Here is a 23459-nt window from a genome sequence, read left to right as displayed (position 1 = left end):
AAGGGTCTGGGTTTCTATGCAAGTCCTGCTTTTAAGTCTCATAAGGTTTTAGGTTTCAAATATTATATGTTTCTTTCCCATTGATGATGGTCTTCTGTGATAAAAGGCATGACTGCCCCTCATTCTTCAGTGTTCAAATCATATTTCTTAATCACTGAAGCTAAGTAAATGTTATAATCTATACCATGTCATTATTATTGTCATTCCGCTATTAATATCAGAAACCTTTTAATGGATCAACAGTATAAGACATATATGTATTAATTTGAATTTCCTTTTTTGCAACCTTCTTTCCTGCACTTGGAGAATGTTACAGTTTTCAAGAAAATCACGATTTGGTTCTCACGAAAATACCATCGTTTTCCATTCACCTGCATGTTCACAAAGAGAATCAAGCTCACTCCCATCTGATCCCATTTGTGTCAGGTGATCCCATAACTGCTGGTTTCGGAAAGAAGCAACTAATTCCAGTAACAGCTTCACTTGTTGTCAGTTTTGGTTTTGGTCTCAGCAGTTGTACATTAGATTTATTACATACATTTTATGACAATAAAAAGATACCAAGGTCAGTTATCCTACAATATTACCATACATCTCTGAAACTTACAACCATGAAAATGTTATATTTGGAAATTAACAAATGTCACTATTATTGACACGAATCCATCCAAAATGCAAGTCACAATAATGAAATGCCAGTTTATAATGTAATCTTTTCATCTTCACATTTGCTCCCAAGTCAACAAAGAATTTATAATTAGTAAAGATGTTGTTTTCCTGTAAGATCATAATGTCTATGAATAGAGTATCAAATGCTTCATTTGCTAGTTAGTTAATCCTATTTTTACAGGTTGCTTGCAAAACTTTTCTAGAATTCTTGTGTAATGATTCATTTTACATGCCGCATATACAATGCTGGCCATTAAAATTGCAACATTAGGGAGGAAAGAAAATAATGACATCTTACCACTCCCGGGATTGGAATGACTCCTTGCCCTCACCCTTAAAACCCACATCCTTTCATATTCCCTCTTTCCTGATGAAGCAACCGTGGGTTGCGAAAGCTTGAATTTTGTGTGTGTGTGTGTGTCTATTAACATACCAACACTTTCGTTTGGTAAGTTACATCATCTTTATATATACTCCACCAAGAGTGTCTTTCCGCCTAACCTTCATAATCTCTTGGTTCATTCCTATGAAATCCCCAAACCACCTTCCCTACCCTCTGGCTCCTACCCTTGTAACCGCCCCCGGGGTAAAACCTGTCCCATGCACCTCCCACCACCACCTACTCAAGTTCTGTAACCCGGAAGGTGTACACGATCAAAGGCAGAGCCACGTGCGAAAGCACCCACGTGATTTACCAACTGACCTGCCTACACTGTGACACTTTCTATGTGGGAATGACCAGCAACAAACTGTCCATTCGCATGAATAGACACAGGCAGACAGTGTTTGATGGTAATGAGGATCACCCTGTGGCTAAACATGCCTTGGTGCACGGCCAGCACACCTTGGCACAGTGTTACACCGTCCGGGTTATCTGGATACTTCCCACTAACACCAACCTATCCGAACTCCAGAGATGGGAACTTGCCCTTCAATATATCCTCTCTTCCCATTATCCACCAGGCCTCAATCTCCGCTAATTTCAAGTTGCCGCCACTCATACCTCACCTGTCATTCAACATCATCTTTGCCTCTACACTTCCGCCTCGACTGACATCTCTGCCCAAACTCTTTGCCTTTAAACATGTCTGCTTGTGTCTGTATATGTGTGGATGGAAATGTGTGTGTGTGCGAGTGTATACCTGTCCTTTTCCCCCCTAAGGTAAGTCTTTCCACTCCCGGGATTGGAATGACTCCTTACCCTCTCCCTTAAAACCCACATCCTTTCATCTTTCCCTCTCCTTCCCTCTTTCCTGATGAAACAACCGTGGGTTGCGAAAGCTTGAAATTGTGTGTGTGTGCGTGTGCGCATTTTTTTTTTTTTTTTTTTTTTATTTATTTTATTTTATTGTGCCTATCTACCAATGCTTTCCCGTTTGGTAAGTCATGGATATAATAGAGGGAAACATTCCACGTGGGAAAAATATATCTAAAAACAAAGATGATGTGACTTACCAAACGAAAGCGCTGGCAGGTCGATAGACACACAAACAAACACAAACATACACACAAAATTCAAGCTTTCGCAAACAACGGTTGCATCATCAGGAAAGAGGGAAGGAGAGGGAAAGACGAAAGGATGTGGGTTTTAAGGGAGAGGGTAAGGAGTCATTCCAATCCCGGGAGCGGAAAGACTTACCTTAGGGGGGAAAAAAGGACAGGTATACACCATGGTGTATGTGCGGTTGGATATGGGTGTGTGTGCGAGTGTATACCTGTCCTTTTTTCCCCCCTAAGGTAAGTCTTTCCGCTCCCGGGATTGGAATGACTCCTTACCCTCTCCCTTAAAACCCACATCCTTTCGTCTTTCCCTCTCCTTCCCTCTTTCCTGATGAAGCAACCGTTGGTTGCGAAAGCTTGAATTTTGTGTGTATGTTTAACAATCTTGTGGTTGTGTAACTGTGGCTTACTTCATACAGGGACACAAGGAATATTTATAACTGAGGTAAAAATCAGATATGATTTACAATGGTGATTATGGTAGCACAGGAGAGGACAAGCCACAAATGGCAACTGCTCAAAAGAGATAAAAAATAAAAAAAATAAAAACACACACACACACACACACACACACACACACACACACACACACAGAACATATCAAATTAGACTCTGTAAATAAAGTAGTGAAAACATGCAGCTGATTAAAGATTAGAGGAAACCCCTGACATACCAGTATGCTGAGATACACTGAAATGAAACTTGTTGGAAAACACACACACACACACACACACACACACACACACACACACACACACACACACAGGGCAGAATTATTTTTTGCTAAGTAGCTAGGAGGAAATAGGCACACAAATAAAAATATATTGACTGGAATATTTTGGGATTGTTCAAAATACACCATCTTTTCATAGGAATCTTTCAGATTCACCTCATTTAATTTATGAGAACAATGTAAACCCTAAATCTGTACAAACCACTCAGTACTGGAACACTGTTTTTCACAAAAGGGAGACCAGTGTTTTAACCGTGTTGCCTCCAAATCCATTCTGTATCAACTGAATTCCTCCACATTAATAGATTTTGGGTAATTTCAGACTCTTCAACAAATAAATCACAATTCAAATGAACAGGCCGGGAGGGGTGGTGGTGGTTGAGAAAGATCAGAAATACTCTGCTACATCTATAGTACCAGTGTTTAAAAATAATCTAACATAAAGGAAAAACCAACCACATGCAAGGCATAAATTAGCATATTGTACATCCATAGTCTCCTAAAAGAAAATCATTCAAAATAAAGAATGGTGTGTCTTCACTCAGCAACATAATCAAATGGCTAACATCAAAATTTAGTGTAAAATCCCGATACGACACATAATTTTAAACTTCCACAGCCCCCCCCCCCCCCTCCTTACCACATAAAATAGTTTGTGTATGTCCACATATCTTGTAGGTTGCCTTTTTTTTTTTAAATTATTTTAAAATACAGTTAAGAAAAAGCATCACAACACAGACTGGAATAAGAGGCCTCCTGTCAGGCATGTATATCCTGTACACATGCACATGAAAAAATAATCCTCTGTATGAATGGGAAAAATATAATTTGCTTCCATGTCTCCAGAAGATATACTTGACTCTGTTGTGGTGTCATCAGCTGGAGCTTATTGTATCCCACATTTAGATGGATTGGGACATGAATCTTTTTACTTTAATGAGCTAATAGCAAGCACACAAATTACACAACTGGCCACAATGTTTCCCATAAACCTTCATTACTTCTTTATCAGATACTCCATTTTTTCAATAACATCAGTGCATACCAGAAGGGATTATTTTTATGATACAATAACTGGTAAAAATCAAGTCTTGAATAGACTGGTTAAGAGCTTGACAACAGCTGCATGGTAGTAGCAAAGCCAGACTTCATGAATTTCATATCTAACCTGCTCCAGCAATTCCACAATTAATTTAAACATAATAAATTAAGCATCTAGAATGTAGTTTTAGTTCGAGCCACTATGTAAATGTTATTGTTTTCTGGTTTCAGTATACAATATGTATTCTGTCATCCTCAACTTCAGTATTTTTGTACTTCAGAAAGATTAGATAATTCTGCTCTAAAAGGGAAGGTGTCCTGACAAGCTGATGCACATTTGAGGGCATGGACATGGTGTACCTTATTTTTGTACTGACATACTGCTACCCACAGCCCCTCCACATTCTTAGAGGTGCACCCAAACCTTTAGCAATTAAAACATCTCACAGGGTTGTCAAAATAGTGTTAAACTTTAGATAGAAAAATCCACTCTTAATATATTTGTAGAGATAAACTGAATTTCACAGGTAATTTAATATGGAAGGGTTCTGACATTTTCACAGATGTCGTTCTCGGAACTACAGACTATTTCACCCAATCACACCATTTGTTCATGCACTGTTCCTATGTTCACTATATGCTTGCGTGTCACAACATATTTTCTGGAAATCAGTGTGTTGTGCAACTGTATTGTAACTGGGTTTTCCAATTTTTTTTTTTTTCACAGGGTGGTCATATAAATCTATTTTACGAACTTCAGAATCACCATCAGGCTCTCAAGTTCAATGTGTACAACCAGGAGGGGGGGGGGGGGGGGGGGGGAGGGGGGGCGCAAAATATAACTAGTCCAAAAAATATTTATATATGACCCTTGCAATGGAGCATAGAACCATCCATCACAGGAAATGCTGAATTCAGTACACCAATCGACTGCTGTCATGATTGCCCATCCTCATCTGCACACTCTTTCCCGAATATCCCACTTTGTTGTTACACATGAGTGAGTGAGAGTAGCAGATGTGTTTAGTGACCAGCCGAATGCAACACCAAACAGTGCTCATAATAAAACAATGTGTGTTTACTGTTGAATGTTATGCAAAGTGTAACTTGTGAGAAATATATGTAACTGCTTTTGGAAGAGTTTACAGTTGGAAGTGTTTTGACAAATCCTCCAGCAAAGTCTCCAATGCAAAACTTAGTGGAAAAGATGGCACGAAAAGGGCTCAATAGCAAATAAAAACCGTACTGACCCAAAAAGAGTTCAAACACAAGAACTGGCTGTGATCAGTTTTATTTTGCTAATCTTGAATAAGATGATTTGTTATTCATTAAATTTTCTTCCATTTTTATTACAATAAATATGTAATGGAATACACTAATTAACAAGACCATTATGGAAAAACTACTGATTATTATAACTGGATGAAACTTTCTGTTGGGCAAGTTGACAATCTTGGGGACAAATTTAGTCAGCTATTTGAAAGAAATGAAAGCAAACATGACCTCTGTTCACTTCAAAACGTCAGCTCCTCTCAAAATATGTAGACCAAGAGAGAAATGTTCAGCGATAAGATTTTTCTTATCTGAAGGTTTGACATAAAGTAATATTTATTTGAGAATTGCATCACTGAATTTTTATTTCAGACTGTAAAGCAAACAAATTGCATTTTGTTCCACTAATGTTTGTTTGGTTTCAAAACAGTTTTCAGTTTATTACGCTGTTAAGTAACAACTGACTCATGTCCATAAGAGCAGGTGGGTGGCCTACTCTTGTGGACATGGGTCAGTTCAGCACAGTGAAAATGTGTAAAGGCTCAGTAGACTGAACAGTTTAAAAGAGATAGAAGACAGTCATACAAGAATTATGACAATTACTGATTTGTGTCTGTACATTCAATTATTCATGACAAGTTATTTGAGAATGGTTCCAAAACAGTTGACTCAGTCCATTGATACACTGCTTCTTGTTTGTCCTAAACTGATGAAACAGTTTGTAATGGAAAGTTTTAACTAATCAAATTCTGTTATAACCAGTGATGAAACAAGGGTTCACTAACAGGAATTTGAAACAAAATGACAAAGTCCTGTTCTTCTAGTATACATATTATAAGAAGAGCTGACATTTTAAAATTATCAAAACAGGTTAAGGCTTGATTTTATTTGTTTCATATAGTGGACTGAATTTGTAACCAAGGTTATCAACTTCAATTCACAAAATGTTTCATCTAATACTTTTCAGTATTTTTCTTACTAACACAGTTTTGTGATGAATTACTGAGTGCTCCTCATATTTTGATGTGCCAGATACCAGAGATCTATCTATTTCAGTGATTTTGGTTGCTAGGTATAGATACACCTGTGAATGTCCACTCATAGTAAATTTTGATATAAAAAAATTTGTCAATCTTTGCCCTTGAGAAGCTGTATAATGAAGAAACCATACCTCATACTTATAACTGTGGTCCCATACTTAACAGTTTAAAAAATGCAATGAATGAACAACATTATTTTGATTCAAATTACTTCCTTGTTTCTCAGAATACTCATAATTAAAATTTACATGCTTTTGCATGCACTGTAGCCAATACTGGAAGCTGCTTTCCTCTCTGATGTTGATGCCTAAAAAACATTATTTTGAAAGGATTCAACAGCTTCTTGATGTGGAGAAAATCAGTCTTAAAAAAGTTGGTCAGGTGAATATGGAGCAATGAGATGATAATTCCACATTTTTCTTCATCAAAAAATCACTTGGTTGATATGCAATGGTGACAACTGGCATTGCCACTGCGAAGAATGATGTGACATTTTCTGTTGTTTTTCTCAATTTCATCCATTACTTGTGGCAAACAAATTGTTGTATACCATTTAGCATTAACTGTTCTTATATCCTCCAAAGCAGTTGCTGCAGTAAAAACTACTTTTGTTGGTTTTGGTTCATCTAGGAACATACAAACAACTGATTACTGCATGGTGTCTTATTCATATGAGCACATCTATGTTTCATCTCCAATTATGATGCTGTGTACAGATTTCATATTAACTCCGTCTAAATTTTTAGGCATTTCCTTACATCAATTGGCTACAGCCCATTTTTGAGCTTCAGTCAGCAAAATCAAATGTTGTTCAGTTAGCAATATACTTAAGGGCATCCTAATCTCATGGTAAGTCAAATGCTAATCCTCCTCCACCATGTTGTACCTACCATTGAAATGTTGGAGCAAAAAAACAATTTTGGACAGCATTCATCACTGATAGAAGTACAACCGTGAAAAAATTCTACAAACCAACTGTACATAATCTTTTCTGAAGGTAGCTGATAACCAAAAGCTGAGCAAAGCAATTTGAGACATTGTTATTGAGTTACGTCTTTAACGCAAACTGTAAAATAGTCATACTATGAAACTCTTGAAGCGAAAATTCTATTTCCTTCACAATGCTGTTTCTTTAAATGCTCACTGTAAACATATTTCTTATTCAACTTCTGAGCTGTCATTGTTTCAATAAAAACAAATTTTACAACAATGGCAATGTGACATCTTAGGAGTGTCATTTAGAGGTCACTTGTAAAAGCTTATAGGGCAACTCTTATACAAGAAGGGTGTGGTAAGTGCCTCCAAGGTTGACAGTTAGCGTTGCAGCTGAACACTTTGACATTCAGTTTATTTTTCATAAAATTTTGTTTTTTTATAAAATTTTGTGCCTCTTTGTTACATTATCACATCCAACAATGATTGCTGAAGTGTGTTACAAGGTTATGATAACAGGTGTTTGGTGACAATTCTAAAGCCCCGATCTGGTGAATCTGTACCACAGTGATGCATGCTCGTCTCCCTGAGGCACTTAACATTTGTCACTACTACTTAAGGAAACATATGGTATTGGTAGAAGATAAAAAAGTAGTACAGCAAAGAAAAACAAAGAGTGACAAAAATTACTGTCAAAATGCTGGTGGTTGATAAGAGTGAACACTGAGAAAACCAGTTTCGATCACTAATGTGAACAGGCACAAATGATTCAAGTGTGAACACACACTACCCACTTTTTGATGATGGGTTGTGTGTGTCCTGTAAAAAGAAGTGTACAGAACTTCGTACAGAAAATCAGGAAGAGACCAGAAATAAAATTACATACCAGAATATTTCCTTTACTGACTGATGTACAGGATCTATTAAATGGCAAAAAGTATCAATCTTCTATGCCAATATCACAAAAAAGTACTTTTCAGTTCCCCAATGTACATGTAGTGAGTACAACATAGACAAACTACAGTAATTACAACATGAGTGTAAGTTTTTGGAGGACAAAATGTGAAACATATGCGTACCTATGTCAAAACAGCGCACAATCATTGCTGAAAATTACAACACCTGAAATAATCCAAACAGGGCACTGTACTAGCAACAAGGGAGTAACATCACAGAGAGATCACTTGCATGCACAAGTGACCAGAAAAGTTGGTTATGAGATGCTCACATGGTGAACAGCTCTCAAACGATGCGGAAAGACAAAAATGAGTGAATTATCTGTGAAAGTCAAAGTATGGAATACGAGTGTGTGTGCAAGTTCAGGCAGTAGAATAATCAATAGCAAGTTAAATGGATACGTCCTATCATGGACTTTTGACTCACACAAAACATGATAGTAAAAAGCAATGCACATGTTGAAGAAGTGTATGGAAAAGGCTCCTCCTATGCAACACATGGCTGCTGAGCACACCGCATTTTATACAAATGGTTGTAATGCATCTTACAGCTCTCAACAACAGTGGTACTGTCTCTGTGCTGGAGGACTGCAAGTAACCTGCTACACTTACACCCCAAAAACACCACTCATAAACTTGCATACATACCATATTTACTCGAATCTAAGCTGCACTCAAATCTAAGCCACACCTGAAAAATGAGACTCAAAATCAAGGAGAAAAAATTTTCCCAAATCTAAGCCGCACCTGAAATTTGAGACTCAAATTCAAGGGGCGAGAAAAGTTTTAGACTGACCCTCCAAATCGAAACAAAGTTGGTCCCTTCTAACATGAGAGACAATCGACGTCGCATGGATGAATATACAGCTACAGTAGTTCGGTTTGAGTCATAAGCTTAACAGTTAAGCTTTACCAAGTGGCCATTGCTGTGTGTCAGGTGCTCCGTCTGTATTTATACGGGTACCCTTCCTTTTTTACATGCTTCCTCTGGTTTGAATCGATTGCTTATTTTGCTTTGATCTGATAAGTGACGTTCTCTTTGGTTATAGGTATTTACATCACTCTAGGCTGAAAATGCATTATTGTAATGTGTCATGCATTGTTTGTTGCATTCTGATAATGTGTGTTTACGACCTGTCACCACTCCCGAATGGTTTGCTTTTGTGCGCGCTACCACGGCTTACAATTAAAAATATAGAGGAATTGTCTTATTAGCAACACAATGGCAAGAGACTGCCATTTGTTGTTACTTACACTGTTGCTTTCTTTGATAATGATCAACAAGAACCAAATAATAGACTGTGTATGATAGAAGATGTTCTGAACATAGACTGCATATGATAGAAGATGTTCTGAACGAGAGTTTAGCGAAAATGTTTCTCCATTTGAAAATCTTCCCAGACACCTCTTTAATACATTACATTCTGCACAGAAATTAGAGTCATCTTAGATTTAAAAATCTAGTCAGTTGCCGTGCTTCATTTCTGACTGAATAACTATTCAGCATAAGAATAATATGAACATAAACATGACACGATATATATATTCTTCCGTGTTTGCTGCTGTCCCACTCTAGTTTCGTAGTTTATTAGGCAGACAGGATTTAAATGAGATGGCAGCAAACACGAAAGAATACATGGCATAATGTTTACATTCTTCTACCTTTTCTTTTAATTTATTTACTGACGAAGAGGTTTTGGCGCCAGTATTTATCTTTGTGCCTGCAAAGCATGCCTGTGTAGCGCTACATATATTCGAGGGCAGAAGTTAGTTGTGGTGGCACCTACCAACATTTTTCAGAACTTCCGCTTACTTTGCACTCGATTCTAAAAGTCGCAGGCGGTTTTTTGGATTACAAAAACTGGAAAAAAAGTACGGCTTAGATTCGAGTAAATACGGTATACCTCTTTTCAACGGTTGTGCTTATATGAACGGAGGATGGTCCTAACAGAATATTTTCACTTTCCATTCTCTTTAATAGCTGTACATAGTTCTTGTATAAAAATGAAAAAGATAAAGAAGCTGAACTGCAGCTGCAATATTTTCTAAAGACAGACCGGATACACTGAATTACCTGACTTTACTCAACCATATAAATGTATAATATTTCCATTCTTTGCAGAATATTCTTCTTCAAGCCTTGTAGTCATCAAAATCTTAGCTGCTTACCTGAATGTAAGTTTTACATCTGAGAACACTATGTTAGCCTTACCACTGAATTTTCTTACTGAAGGTTATTTTCCACCATTCTTTCTGTCCTCTTGTCATTCTTCCTTAATTATTTTATGACAATATTTATTCTTCCATGTTCAGTTATAAACACAGTTTCTTACTCTCTAGCCACCTTGCATCATTTACTATACAAGGCACTATGCTGCCTTTACAAGAAAGGCAACAGAGTACATAAAGATAAACATTCACTACATAATGGAGGCTTAGAATGACAGATGGGCATATATCAAGAACTAGAACTTTGTAGCTAATCTTAAAAATTTTCATTTCTATTGCTCTCTGACATTATAGTTGTATGTGCCCTGAAGAATAAAGGAATTTAAGCTGAGCTACCTCATTCCAGTTATTGGGTATGTGCCAATTTACTGTATAACACCTCCACTTCATGGTGAGTGGTTAGTTTCACTCATTCCATTATTTCTATAGAAATATATTTCTTGTTGATAAGTTGGAACAACTCCTCTCCCTACTGACACAAACACAGTGGCCATGAGATTCCATAAAATGTATGGTTCAAATGGAATTACAGAACACAACCCAGAATAGGAAGTCAGTAAACTTATAAATGGCCTAATCCATAAACTGCTCTGAAAAGAATGTGCCTTGGAATTTCTTTAGCAAACTGTGTTAAATGCAAGAACAAGTTGAGCAAAACCTTGATATACAAACAACTGCTATGATAGACTGATAGTAGGTTAATGGTTTTACCATGCAGCATGCCTGCTACACTATATGTTCATGCCATCTTGCTCTGACAACTAAGAGTACATACCACTTCAATATTCTTTCTGGTGATGATGGACTATCTGCTGTTACTCCACTTCTTGATATAACACCTCATTAAAGAAATTATATTTTCTTAAAACACATTTTTAAATATATCATACAAATAACAAAAGCAAATTTGCAAATACAATATCTTGAAGACACTTGTGTGTTGGTAGATAACAAAGGACAAAGACCGGTAGTAAATAAAACAAAAAGATTCAGATTGCATTGGGTAACTCTGATAGGTGAATAATTTGACTGTAAATAGAATTATGGTTTCATTTAATAACATTACAGTAGTCATGCAAGAAATATGCAACTGAAAATTTCACCATTTGAACCTTGAGCAGGCGTGCCTGTGTATAGAGTGTGCCAAGCGCAAATAACATTGTCGTGCACAGTTCCATTGCTGTTTTACAATAGCAGGCCTTACCTATTCCTGCAGTACTGTTTCAGCTAGAACAGTGAGAAATTGTGTTGTCATATGTTCACGTGAGCTACAGTAATTTAAAATAAACTGCGAGTGTGTCACCTTATTGGTACAAAGCACACCATGCGTCCGGTCATGTAAGTAATTTTTCTTTTACTTTTATTTCATTCCTTTTTAACAGCAAAGATAACACGTAATAAGCGGTATATCCCTGTGCAGGACAAGATCAAAGCTGACAGAAAACGAGCATGATTTGTTACTCAATGAAGATCCAGAGTTCAACACTGTATCATACAATGAAAACGTTGATGACTCTGAAGGCGAAGAGGAATTTATCACACGAAGTGACCACGATTCAGATCCTGATCAAGTCCACGATTCAGGTGATGAATGTGAAAAGCGTCTCCACTGATGGTATTGTTATTGGGAGGGTCAAAACATGTAAATGGAATAAAATGTGCCCCAATGTGACTTCGAAAACAAAAAGAAAGAATATTGTTAAAATATTCCCTGGGCCTACACGTGTTGCCAGAGGGGTCACAAGTGAAACAGAGGCTTTATGGACAATACTCATGCTGGAAATGACTGAGAAATCGTAAAATACACGAACCTATACATTCAATCTAAGAGCGAATGTGAACAATATTCCAGAAAAAGGGATGCTAAGGAAACTACATGGTGTGAAATAACAGCATTGCTGGGATTGCTGTATCTCATGGGGACTAAGAAAGCAAACCAAACATATGTCATTGATGGTACTGGTATGGAGATTATGAGAGCTGTTATGAGCTACAGAAGGTTTCTGTTCCTTTTTTGATGTATCCATTTTTACAACAAGAGTACAAAGCAAGAAGAAGAGTAACTTATAAACTTGCTGCAATAAGGCAAATATTGGATGCCTGTTTGGTAAACTGCAGGAACACTTATAGTGTGGGACAATTTGTGACAGCAGACAAAAAGTTGAAAGCTTTCCGGGGTCACCGTTCTTTTGTTCAGTATATCCTGAACAAACCATCGAAGTACAGGATAAAGATTTTTCTTTTAACAGATGCTAAAACCTTTTTCAATAATAATATTGAAGTATATGGTGGCTAACATGCATTTTACATTGACAAAAACAACATGAGACCCCACAAGAATTTTACCTGGGAAATGTAGGGCTATTCACTTCTCTTTATTTGCTTTTCAAAATGTTATGATGCTAGTTTTGTATGTGCTGAAACAAAACAAGGCCAGTATATTCCTTTCAACTATGCACAATTTTGGACTCACTGACGAAACTACAGGTAAACCAGAGATAGTTTTGGATTAGAATATAACAAAGGGAGGAGTCAATACAGTCGATCAACTGGGAAGTGTGTATTCTGTTGCACGGGTGACAAGAAGATGGCCAATGGTTGTACTCTGTGCTCTAATGGATGTAGCAGGAATCATTGCTCAAATAATTTTTCATGCAAATGAGGCAAGGTACAGGGGGAAGGTACAGGGGGACGGCGGACCGAGATGGCAGTACAGGGGGATGGGGGACCGAGACGGTGGGGGAACACCGAAGAGGACGGTGGACACCGAGAGGACGGCGGACACCGAGAGGATGGGGGACACCGAGAGGACGGGGGGCGGGGTACACCGAGAGAAGGGGGGGCACCGACAGGACGGGGGGGGGGGGGGGCACCGACAGGACGGGGCGGGCACCGACAGGACGGGGGGGAGGGGGCGACCGAGAGGACGGGACAGGGGGAGGGGGGGGACCGAGAGGACGGGACAGGGGGAGGGGGGGGGACCGAGAGGACGGGACAGGGGGAGGGGGGGGACCGAGAGGACGGGACAGGGGGAGGGGGGGGACCGAGAGGTCGGGACAGGGGGAGGGGGGGGACCGAGAGGACGGGACAGGGGGAGGGGGGGGACCGAGAGGACGGGACAGGGGGCGGGGGAGGGGGGGGACCGAGTGGACGGGACAGGGGGAGGGGGAGGGGGGGACCGAGTGGACGGGACAGGGGGAGGGGGTGACCGAGAGGACGGGACAGGGGGAGGGGGGGACCGAGAGGACGGGACAGGGGGAGGGGGGGACCGAGAGGACGGGACAGGGGGAGGGGGGGACCGAGAGGACGGGACAGGGGGAGGGGGGGACCGAGAGGACGGGACAGGGGGAGGGGGGGACCGAGAGGACGGGACAGGGGGAGGGGGGGACCGAGAGGACGGGACAGGGGGAGGGGGGGACCGAGAGGACGGGACGGGGGAGGGGGGGACCGAGAGGACGGGACAGGGGGAGGGGGGGACCGAGAGGACGGGACAGGGGGAGGGGGGACCGAAAGGACAGGACAGGGGGAGGGGGGACCGAGAGGACAGGACAGGGGGAGGGGGGGACCGAGAGGACAGGACAGGGGGAGGGGGGAAACCGAGAGGACAGGACAGGGGGAGGGGGGAAACCGAGAGGACAGGACAGGGGGAGGGGGGGACCGAGAGGACAGGACAGGGGGAGGGGCGGACCGAGAGGACAGGACAGGGGGAGGGGCGGACCGAGAGGACAGGACAGGGGGAGGGGGGGGACCGAGAGGACAGGACAGGGGGAGGGGGGGACCGAGGCGTTGGGACACGGGGAGGGGGGGGGACCGAGAGGTTGGGACAGGGGGAGGGGGGGACCGTGAGGTTGGGACAGGGGGAGGGGGGGACCGTGAGGTTGGGACAGGGGGAGGGGGGGACCGTGAGGTTGGGACAGGTGATGCGGGGGGACTGAGAGGTTGGGACAGGTGATGCGGGGGGACTGAGAGGTTGGGACAGGGGGAGGGGGGGACTGAGAGGATGGGTCAGGGGGAGGGGGGGGGATGAGAGCACCGGGGGTTACTGAAAGGATGAGGGACCAAGAGCAGGGGAACTTCGATGCTGTGGGACTGAGAAGTGATGAGCTGAGAGGTGGTTGCTGTGAGGTGGGGGCTATCTAGGAGATTTGTTTGTGAGCAGGCTCTTTGAGTCAGCAAGGACAGAGGGCAGCCTGAAAGAGGTTGCTGGGACAGGTGTAGAGGGATACATTTACCATGGGTGCCCAGGCTGTGTGGAAGACACTGTCTGGCGTGGAGGGGTGGCAGCTCTCAAAAGAGAGAGATCGTTGCTTATAGCTTTTTTGTATGGGCTGATTTTCAGATATAATTTACAGTGAGATGGTGTTCAGTGTCCAGGAATGTGGCTTTGCACCTGGGAAAGGAGTAGGTGAATCTGAGCTGGGAAGAAGAGTTAAGAAGTTGCTGTTAAGTTGTCATTAACCATGACTCCAGAATATAAAGTTATCAGCAACAAATCTGTACCGAGCCAGGGAAGTGGCAACTTGTGAGCATTGAGGAATGCCTTTCCCATGAGGCTCATGAAAAGGCTGGTATATTGGTTTCCATATATGTCCCCCTTAATTTATTTGTAGGTTCAGCCGTCAGATGTGAATTATTATGGATAAAGATGAAGTTAATTGGGTTGACTATACATCAGGTTTTTGTGACTTTCAGATGGATGTTTGGAGAGAGAGTGTTTTAGGGTTTAGACCTCAAGTGTATGTGGGATGTTGCTGTAGAGCACAACCCCCTTGTTGGTGACAAGGTAGGTTCTGAAGGAAAGGATGGTGATTTATTTGAGGTGTCCTAGAAGTGGATTGTATCTCCAACGTAGGATAGGACAATGGTCCACTGCAGCTGAGATATGTATGGTACATGGTTTGAAGCCTGTTGCAATTGGATGGTTGGTTTGATTGTCTTGTGTATTTTGGAAAGTAGATAGAAGGTGGGGTTGTAAAGTGCAGGTGGGGTTCCATAGAGGCATTTGAGAATGTCTGCAAGGAGTCCAGGTTTTACAGAATTTTCTGCAGCTGTCAGACAACTCGATGTACAAAACTGTTGTTAATAATCCCATGCCTTTCATCTAGTCAGTGCTGCAGAACATCGTAAAAATACATAAGTTGGCCATAAGACTGAACTCTGTCACCAAAAATTATTTATTAACATATTTCAAGATAAAATAGAAAAAGTTATTAAATGGTTTGTGTATTATTGGTTCCTGGAGTAAGGGTAGAAAGCTCTGTGACATTGGTGAAAGACTTATATCAAGAAACTTAAAATCATTTCCTGCCATCTTCAGAATTAACATATGTGGATGTGAATTCAGAAGTGGCTAATAAAGCAGCCAAAGATGCTCATAAGGGGTGCACCATGGCTCAATATTCCACTCCCTGAATGTAATTACTGTGCAGTTTAAGCAATGACGTAGTGTCTGACCCTCTCCATCATGCATACGAAGACAATTCTAGGGATGTAGTCTATATTTTTAGCTTTCACTTTCTGATCATCACTTTCCTTTGATTTTTAGTACAGCATTGTTAAAATTTTTCTGATGCTGTCTCTTTCCGAGAGTTATTTATAACATGTGTTATCTCCAAAAAAATGTGCCAACTCTTCTAGGTATATGTTAAGTAAAGGGTCATTCACAATTATAAGGAATAAGAGTGAATCCAAACACAATGGGATTTCATAAGTTGTTTTTCTCCAGTCACCAATTTTTTATTCCATTGTAATTGCTTGAATATTCATCACACCACTTTCAGCACCTTTCTGTCAAGAACTTTTCAAATCAGTTGCTTGTAGTGCCTTTGATACCATAGAATTTAATCTTTTCTATGGGAGTATCATAATCTGCACAATCAAATATTTTGGACACAACACAAAAAATAATAACCAGCAACATTTTTGTTGTTTAAGGTTTGCCACTTTTGGCGAGTTAATGTCTGAACAGCAGTTTCAGACAAGCAACCCTTCTGCAATTAAAATGTGATGCACCAGGTACATGGTTTCTATTAAAATACAATAAATTATATAACAGTTATTAATAAGATATTATAATATTTAATTAATAAGGGCATTAATTCTGAAATATTTTGGGAAAACATATCATTTAGGAGATATGAAGAAAGGAAATGTGCCTAAAGATGATGGTATTTCAATAGAAATGGTTAAAGTTGGTAACAAAGAAACTTACAAAATTGTTTATTGAATATCTCCAGAACATGACAATTCTCCAAAATTGCAACAGTGTGAATTTATTCTTCATTATGTGAAACAAAAAAGATAAGACAAATAACTACAGAATTATCACCTTCTTTTAAATAATGAACACGATATTCACTCAAAGTATCACCAACTGCATAGAAAGAAACTCACTTTAACCAGACAAAAAAAACAAACTGCCTTTCGCAAGGCAAGTAAAACAATAGAACAGAGCATAAGGTAAGAATGACCATTCTGTGTGGGACATATGTATTTTGAGGGAGCTTTTGACTTGGCTTCAACAAAATTTGTATTAACAACTCAAAAAAAAAAAAAAAAAAAAAAAAAAAAAAAAAAAAAAAAACAAGACTTGATTCAACCTATATTAGTATACTGAAGAATATAAGCTCACCAGACAAAAAAATGGTCAGCCCTAGAGGATTCATTACAAGCATCATTTAATAACATTCCACTCTGGAACTTGATAACCACCTGGATTCAGTTAGGGAGTGAATCCACAAGATTGTTCAGGTGCATCACATCCAATTCCACTAAATTGCAGGGGTGTTGATGTTGACCTTTTGCCCATTGTTCCAACATGTCGCACAGATTTTTTATGGGATTCGAGTCAGGTTACTTTGCAGGCCAACCAAGATGTAACAAGATACTGGAGTGTTAAGGTCATATTCTTCCAGACTGATGAACTTTGCTTTTATCGTCTTTATGTGCCTGTGTGAACAATTGCCTCTGGCAAGGTGACAGATTCCAAATGTTCGAGGCATGCACTTTTGTCCCAATGTTCTCTCACTAACAGCTTGGGATGGGCATTAATTCACAGCCTGCAGCAATTCCTGCCTAGTTTGGAAGCAATTTTGAGCCACAACCCATGAAACATATCACCGATCCCTGTTAGTCAGAATCTTTTCTGGAACACAATTCTAATGTTGTGTTTGATAGCCACTGCTTGTAGACATGTTGAACAGTCCTGCCATGAAACACCAAAAAATCCAACAACTTCAAATAGCATATGTCTATGGGCATAGCCAAACACTACTGCACCTTTCTGCAACTCTGTCACATCCTTACAACAATGTCAGCTTGAAACAAAAACATCTCACTGATTGCTACTGCCTAATTGCTCACACTGAGGCAGTGCACATGTGGTTCAACATGTGACTTGACCGCTGCACCACCTATAAAGGTTTAATGATTCAGCAGTGTGTGCACACTAGCATTTACATCTCTGCTACAGCTTCCATTAGACTTCATCATGGGAGTCAGAAATTGATTAAATGATGATGGCATGCTCTTTCAGGAAAATTCCCTGAAGGTAAAATAGTTCCCCATTCAGATCTCTAGGTGGGACTAAGGGTATGTCATCATCACGAAAAAAGGAAAATGGATAGTGAGATTAGTGAAGTTCTGTGGTAGGATGAACAGGACTTCTGGTCAGGTGAGTACAGGGTTATAAATACAAAATGAAATATGAGTAACACAGAAGCAGGTCTAATAATGAATAAGAAAATAGGAATCAGGGTTGGCTTCTATGATCAGCATCATGAATGCATTATCTTAGCCAAGAAAATACACAAAGTAGAGTAGTAAAAGTTTGTATGCCAACTAGCTCTGCATATGATGAAGAGATTGAAAAAATATATGATAAGATAAAAGAAATTATTCAGATAGGTAAGGTAAAGGAAATTTTAATTATGATGGAGGATTGATATTCAACAGTAGGAATTTGGTTTAAGATTCATAGAAGAAGACTATATACGTGGAATTGATCTGCAAGACATCTGCAGCAGTAAATGTGGACTCTGACCACAATTTATTGGTTATGAGCAGTACTTTAAAACAGAAGAAATGGCAAAAAAGTAGGACATTAATGAAATGGTACCTGAGTAAGTTGAAAGAATCAAGAGTTTGTTGAGAGTTTTGAAGGGGGCATTAGGCATTAGTTGACAGAGGAGAAAGGAATTCGGTATAAGGTGAATGGGTAACTTTGACAGATGAAACAGTGAAGACAGTAGAGGATCCAATACAAAACAGCCAAGCACAAATGGTTAGAGGGCAAATGTAAGGACACAGAAATATATTTAAGTAATGGAAAGATAGATACCTACCACCTACAAGAAAATTAAAAATATGTATAGAGAAGTGAAAACAGCTACATGAATATCAAGAGCTCGGATGGCAAAACCATTAATAAGCAAAGAAGGGAAAGCTGAAAGGTGGAAAGTCTATTGATGGTCTATGCAAGAAAGATGAACTTAAAGCCAATATTATAGAAAGGAAAGAGAAAGTAGAGCAACAGAGATAGGAGATATGATACTGTGAGAAGAATCTGACAGAGCAGTGAAAGACCTAAGTTGAAACAAGGCCTCAGGAGTAGAGGACATTCCCTCAGAATTGCTAACGTCCTTGGGAGAGCCAGCCATAACAAAACTATCCACATAGTGTGCAACATGTACAAAACAATTGAAATGCCCTCAGACTCTAAGAAAAATGTAATAATTCTAATTTTAAAGAAAGCACTTGCTGACAGGTGTGAATATTACTGAACTAGCAGCCTAATACACCATGGTTGGAAAATTCCAACACAGATTATTTATAAGAGAATGGAAAAACTGGTAGAAACTGACCTTGGGGAAGATCAGTTTGGATTCCACAGAAATGTAAAAATATTATGACTTATCTTAGAAGTTATGTGACGGAAAGGCAAACCTACATTTATAGCATTTGTAGATTTAACGAAAGCTTTTGACAATGTTGACTGGAATATTCTCTTTGAAATTCTGAAGGTAGCAGGAGTAAAATACAGGGAGCAAAATGTTTTACAAAACTTGAACGGAAACCAGACAGTAGTTATAAGTGTCAAGGTGCGTAAAAAGGGAAGCAGCGGCTGGGAAGGAATTGAGACAGGGTTGTGGTTACAATCTCCAATGTTATTCAATCTGTTTGTGGGCAAGCAGTAAAAGAAACCAAAGAAAAATTTGGAGAAATAATTACAGTTCAGGGAGAAAAAACAGAAACTTTGAGATTTGTTGATGACAATGTAATTCTGTCAGGGGCAGCAAAGGACTTACTAGAGCAGCTGAAGAGAACTGACTGCATCTTGAAAGTATGATGTAAGATGAAAATTAAGACACACAAAACGAGGGTAATGGAATGTAGTAGAATTAAATCAGGGAATTAAATGATGGAATTATCTTCGGAAACAAAACACTAAAAGTAGTAGATGAATTTTGCTATTTGGGCAGTAAAATAATTGATGATGGCCAAAGTAGAGATAATATAAAATGTAGACTGGCAAGGGTAAGAAAAGCTTTACAGAAGACGAGAAATTTGTTAACATCATCAAATATAAACTTAAGTGTTATGAAGTGTTTTCTGAAGGTATTTGTATGGAGTGTAGCCTTGTATGGAAGTGAAATGTGGATTATAAACAGTTCAGACAAGAAGAGAACAGAGCTTTTGAAATGTGGTGCTACTTAAAGAGTGCTGAAGATAAGATGGGTAGGTCTTTTAACCAATGAGTATGAAATAAATACAATTGGGGAGAAAAGAAATTTGTGGCATAACATGACTAAAGAAGGGACTGCTTGATGGAACACATTCTGAGACATAAAGATATCACCAGTTTAATATAGGACGGAAGTGTAGGGAGAGGGAGACCAAGAGATGAATACAGCAAGCCGGTTTGAAAGTACTTAGGCTGCTGTAGTTATATGGAGATGAAGGGGCTTGCACTGGATGTAGTAGTGTCTTCGGACTGAAGACTACAACAACGACAGTAAGTGATCATCTGGATATTATTAGAAGCAAGGTTGGTCTATCCTGTTTTGGAGAAAAAGTCATTTGAGTGACTTTAGGGGAATTCAGGATGACTTTGACAGAATTTTGGCCAAATGAATGACAGCTTGCTTTAAATGTGGGTTAATATAAGTTCATGCAGATGAGTAAAAGAGACAGTCCTGCAATGTTTGAATACTGTATTAATAGTACACTGCTTGACTCAGTCAGACTGATTAACCCTTTGCACTTTGTACTGCAGACAAAGGGCATCTCTGTGTGCTCTTACACTAAACCCTCACTAATCTGGCTCTCAGTAGTCCAGGCCACATTCAGCCTCAAAGTTGTTCAAGCAGAAATGACACTTGCAATAATGAATTCTTATGTAAAAAATGTTGTTAATTAATTACAATGTTAAACAATACTACACATGTATGCAATTGTGGCTTTCTTTACGGTTCAGTATTATATAATCTGAAAGGAAACACATTATGCTAAAGCAAGCATAAACTCAAAAAATCCTAAATTAGACATAGGTTGAACTGAGGTTCTATGCAGAAAGCCACTGCTGTTGAGTACAATGTTGGATGAGCAATTACTTATGACCAAATTTTAACAGACAAAGAGATGAACAAAAGCTTACATGAAAGTTAGGATGAAAGCAATGAAGATGATAAAGGAGCAGAGAACATAAATATATTTCACATAATTGGTGCTGAAGCTGTAGACATCTTCCTGGAGTACATTATGCAACACTCAGAAACATGCAGTACCATTGTAATGCTTGTAAACCTGTTGTGTGGTAAAGCATACTGTGATTGCACATCATCATTGCAACAACTAAAATTTTAGGACATGTTTCATAGTGATAATACCTGTACATGTACACACTCAATGGCTAAGTTTTCTGTGAGAATGAATGTATCTTTGGAGTTAATGGAGTACAATTCCTATGTTTTAAACTACATTTACGAGACTCTCAACAATCTGGCACTTCCGCCAATCCAGCACTCATATGTGCAAGGAATGGTCGGATTAGCAAGAGTCTAGTGTATCTAAATTGCCGCGTCTGGGCAGCAAGCGCACCTCAGAGACTTGCATGAGCCTCTTTGTTGAAACAATGAAACCATTGACCAACAATTAGGTTATACATTAAAACATAAATGTGCTCTTACATTCAAATATATTTACATAAGCATCAAAAAACTAAAGTTTTCCTTGTCTGACATTTTTTGCAACACTCTTCACAGAAGAAAGTTGGGTTTCATGTGCATATTTCACAGTACTACATGGTTTCTCACCAGCCACCTTTATTTTTTCTGCCAAAATACATTGCACAATTTCTGTGTTTATTGATAATGTGCAACTTTTCATATAATTGTTCCTCATCATCAGAAGTTGAATGACTTCCCTGTTTCTGTCCTTGTCTTCTTTTTTCATCAATTAAGTCTGTTACAATATTTTTATGGGATTCTTTGTGGACAGTACTGTAAAGTAGTTGTTTTTTCACTGATTCTTGTGAAACAAATAGCTGTTTACAAGTCCTACCTCCAACCACCACAAGTACAGTTTTTGCCACTACTTGAGACTCTTCCATTACAAGATTGTAACTGGAAATAAAATGGTCAGATCAATCAACTTTGCCCATCATCCACGCATAATCAATAATCACATTTGGTTTCATTATTTCTTCCCTTCCCTTCCCTTCCCTTCCCTTCCCTTCCCTTCCCTTCCCTTCCCTTTCCTTTCCATTTCTCCTTTCTATAAGTGACACTGAGTTATTTATTCTTCTAGAAACCATGAGAACAGTTCATTTATCCTGCCATGCCAGAACCATGATTTTGTTATTCCAGCGGCATTTTACTTCATGCTTCTTTAGACAAAGAACTCCTTTCTTGTGAGATGCACATTCTGTTTCAACTGTTCTGCAGCTAATGTGACACTTGTACAAAAACACTCAGTTTACAACAGATGCCCTGACTGCCCTGCAGAATTTCTGATATCTAGGAACTCAAGAATTACGCATTCAGAAAAATTCAAGTCTGGACAAATCAATGCACCAAAATAATATACAAAACTGCAAATATAACTGTTTGATGTATCCAAAATTACATAAATTCTGAGTCCCCATTTTGTTAATTTTTGAGGATTGTAAATTTTGAGCACTGCACAACCCTTGAATGATACTGTAGGTTCATCAGCAGCTTAATACTTATAAGGTCTTTAAATTTTGAGAAACTTGCCAGAAAATAAGCCAACACATTTTTCACTTTACTCAGATGTGACTGAACCTGAGTAGACAGTGTAGCGTTCTCCAGATTAGAAACATGAAGGACCCAAAAAATTTCCATAAATTGTCTATGGCTAAAGCAGTCTGAAAAGAAGGCAGCTGTAACAATTCTCTTGAAAAATAGTCCTGCAAGTTTTTACACTTTTGTGATGCCATATTCAATAACACACAATGGAAGCATTCCATTCCTTCCATGGTAATGTTTCTCCACACAGAATGTTGTGGAAGTAGTGTCACTTTCCCTACTTTTACTGTAGCATACCTATTCATTTTGTCTGCTATTTGTTGAAATAGGTTGTGTGTAAATATTAACTGAAAGAAACCATTTACTTATGATAGTACATTACTAGTTTCAGTGATAAAACCAGAAAAATATGTATATTCGGTCATTGTTGCTCCACATTCTCCATCAATCTTCTGCTGAATCACATGACTTTCACAATTTTCATCACCATTTTCACTCGAATTGTTTACAAATGAATTACCATCTTCATCAAAATCATTGTCACTCTCATGTTCACTCAAGAGACTCCCGTAAAAACTCAACAACCCCTTCCTCAGAAAGGACTGCTATGTGAAGAACTAGCCATTTCGCACCTGCTAAACTTTCTCTCCACACAACTGCTAAAGTTCAACATCAACTTAACACAGGTTTTCTTGGATGGCAGTACTAACCAGCATTGATGCTTAGCACAATCAGATTCACAACTGAAGCATATGAAAGCTAAGATAAATTGCATCAAATGAGACTTAACGTCTGAGAGGAAAACAAAATTTGCAATGGC

The 23459-nt window shown here is 39.2% G+C and overlaps 1 protein-coding gene across 2 annotated transcripts in view; it reads right to left on the bottom strand.

The window, feature by feature from the left end:
- Window positions 1–23459, bottom strand: part of LOC124612664 (major facilitator superfamily domain-containing protein 6) — a 148887-nt gene that overhangs the window by 8396 nt on the left and 117032 nt on the right. Inside the window, exon 9 of one of the 2 annotated variants that reach the window (XM_047140988.1) lies at window positions 11149–11212. The exons of the other annotated variant lie outside the window; for it this stretch is intronic. Coding sequence (XP_046996944.1) covers window positions 11149–11212 — 64 coding nt within the window. The remainder of the gene's footprint in view (window positions 1–11148; window positions 11213–23459) is intronic. 2 annotated transcript variants of the gene reach the window in all.

The sequence above is a fragment of the Schistocerca americana genome, chromosome 4, assembly GCF_021461395.2.
Source record: "Schistocerca americana isolate TAMUIC-IGC-003095 chromosome 4, iqSchAmer2.1, whole genome shotgun sequence".
Classification (NCBI taxonomy): domain Eukaryota; kingdom Metazoa; phylum Arthropoda; class Insecta; order Orthoptera; family Acrididae; genus Schistocerca; species Schistocerca americana.
This window is presented reverse-complemented; position numbering and strand designations above follow the sequence as displayed.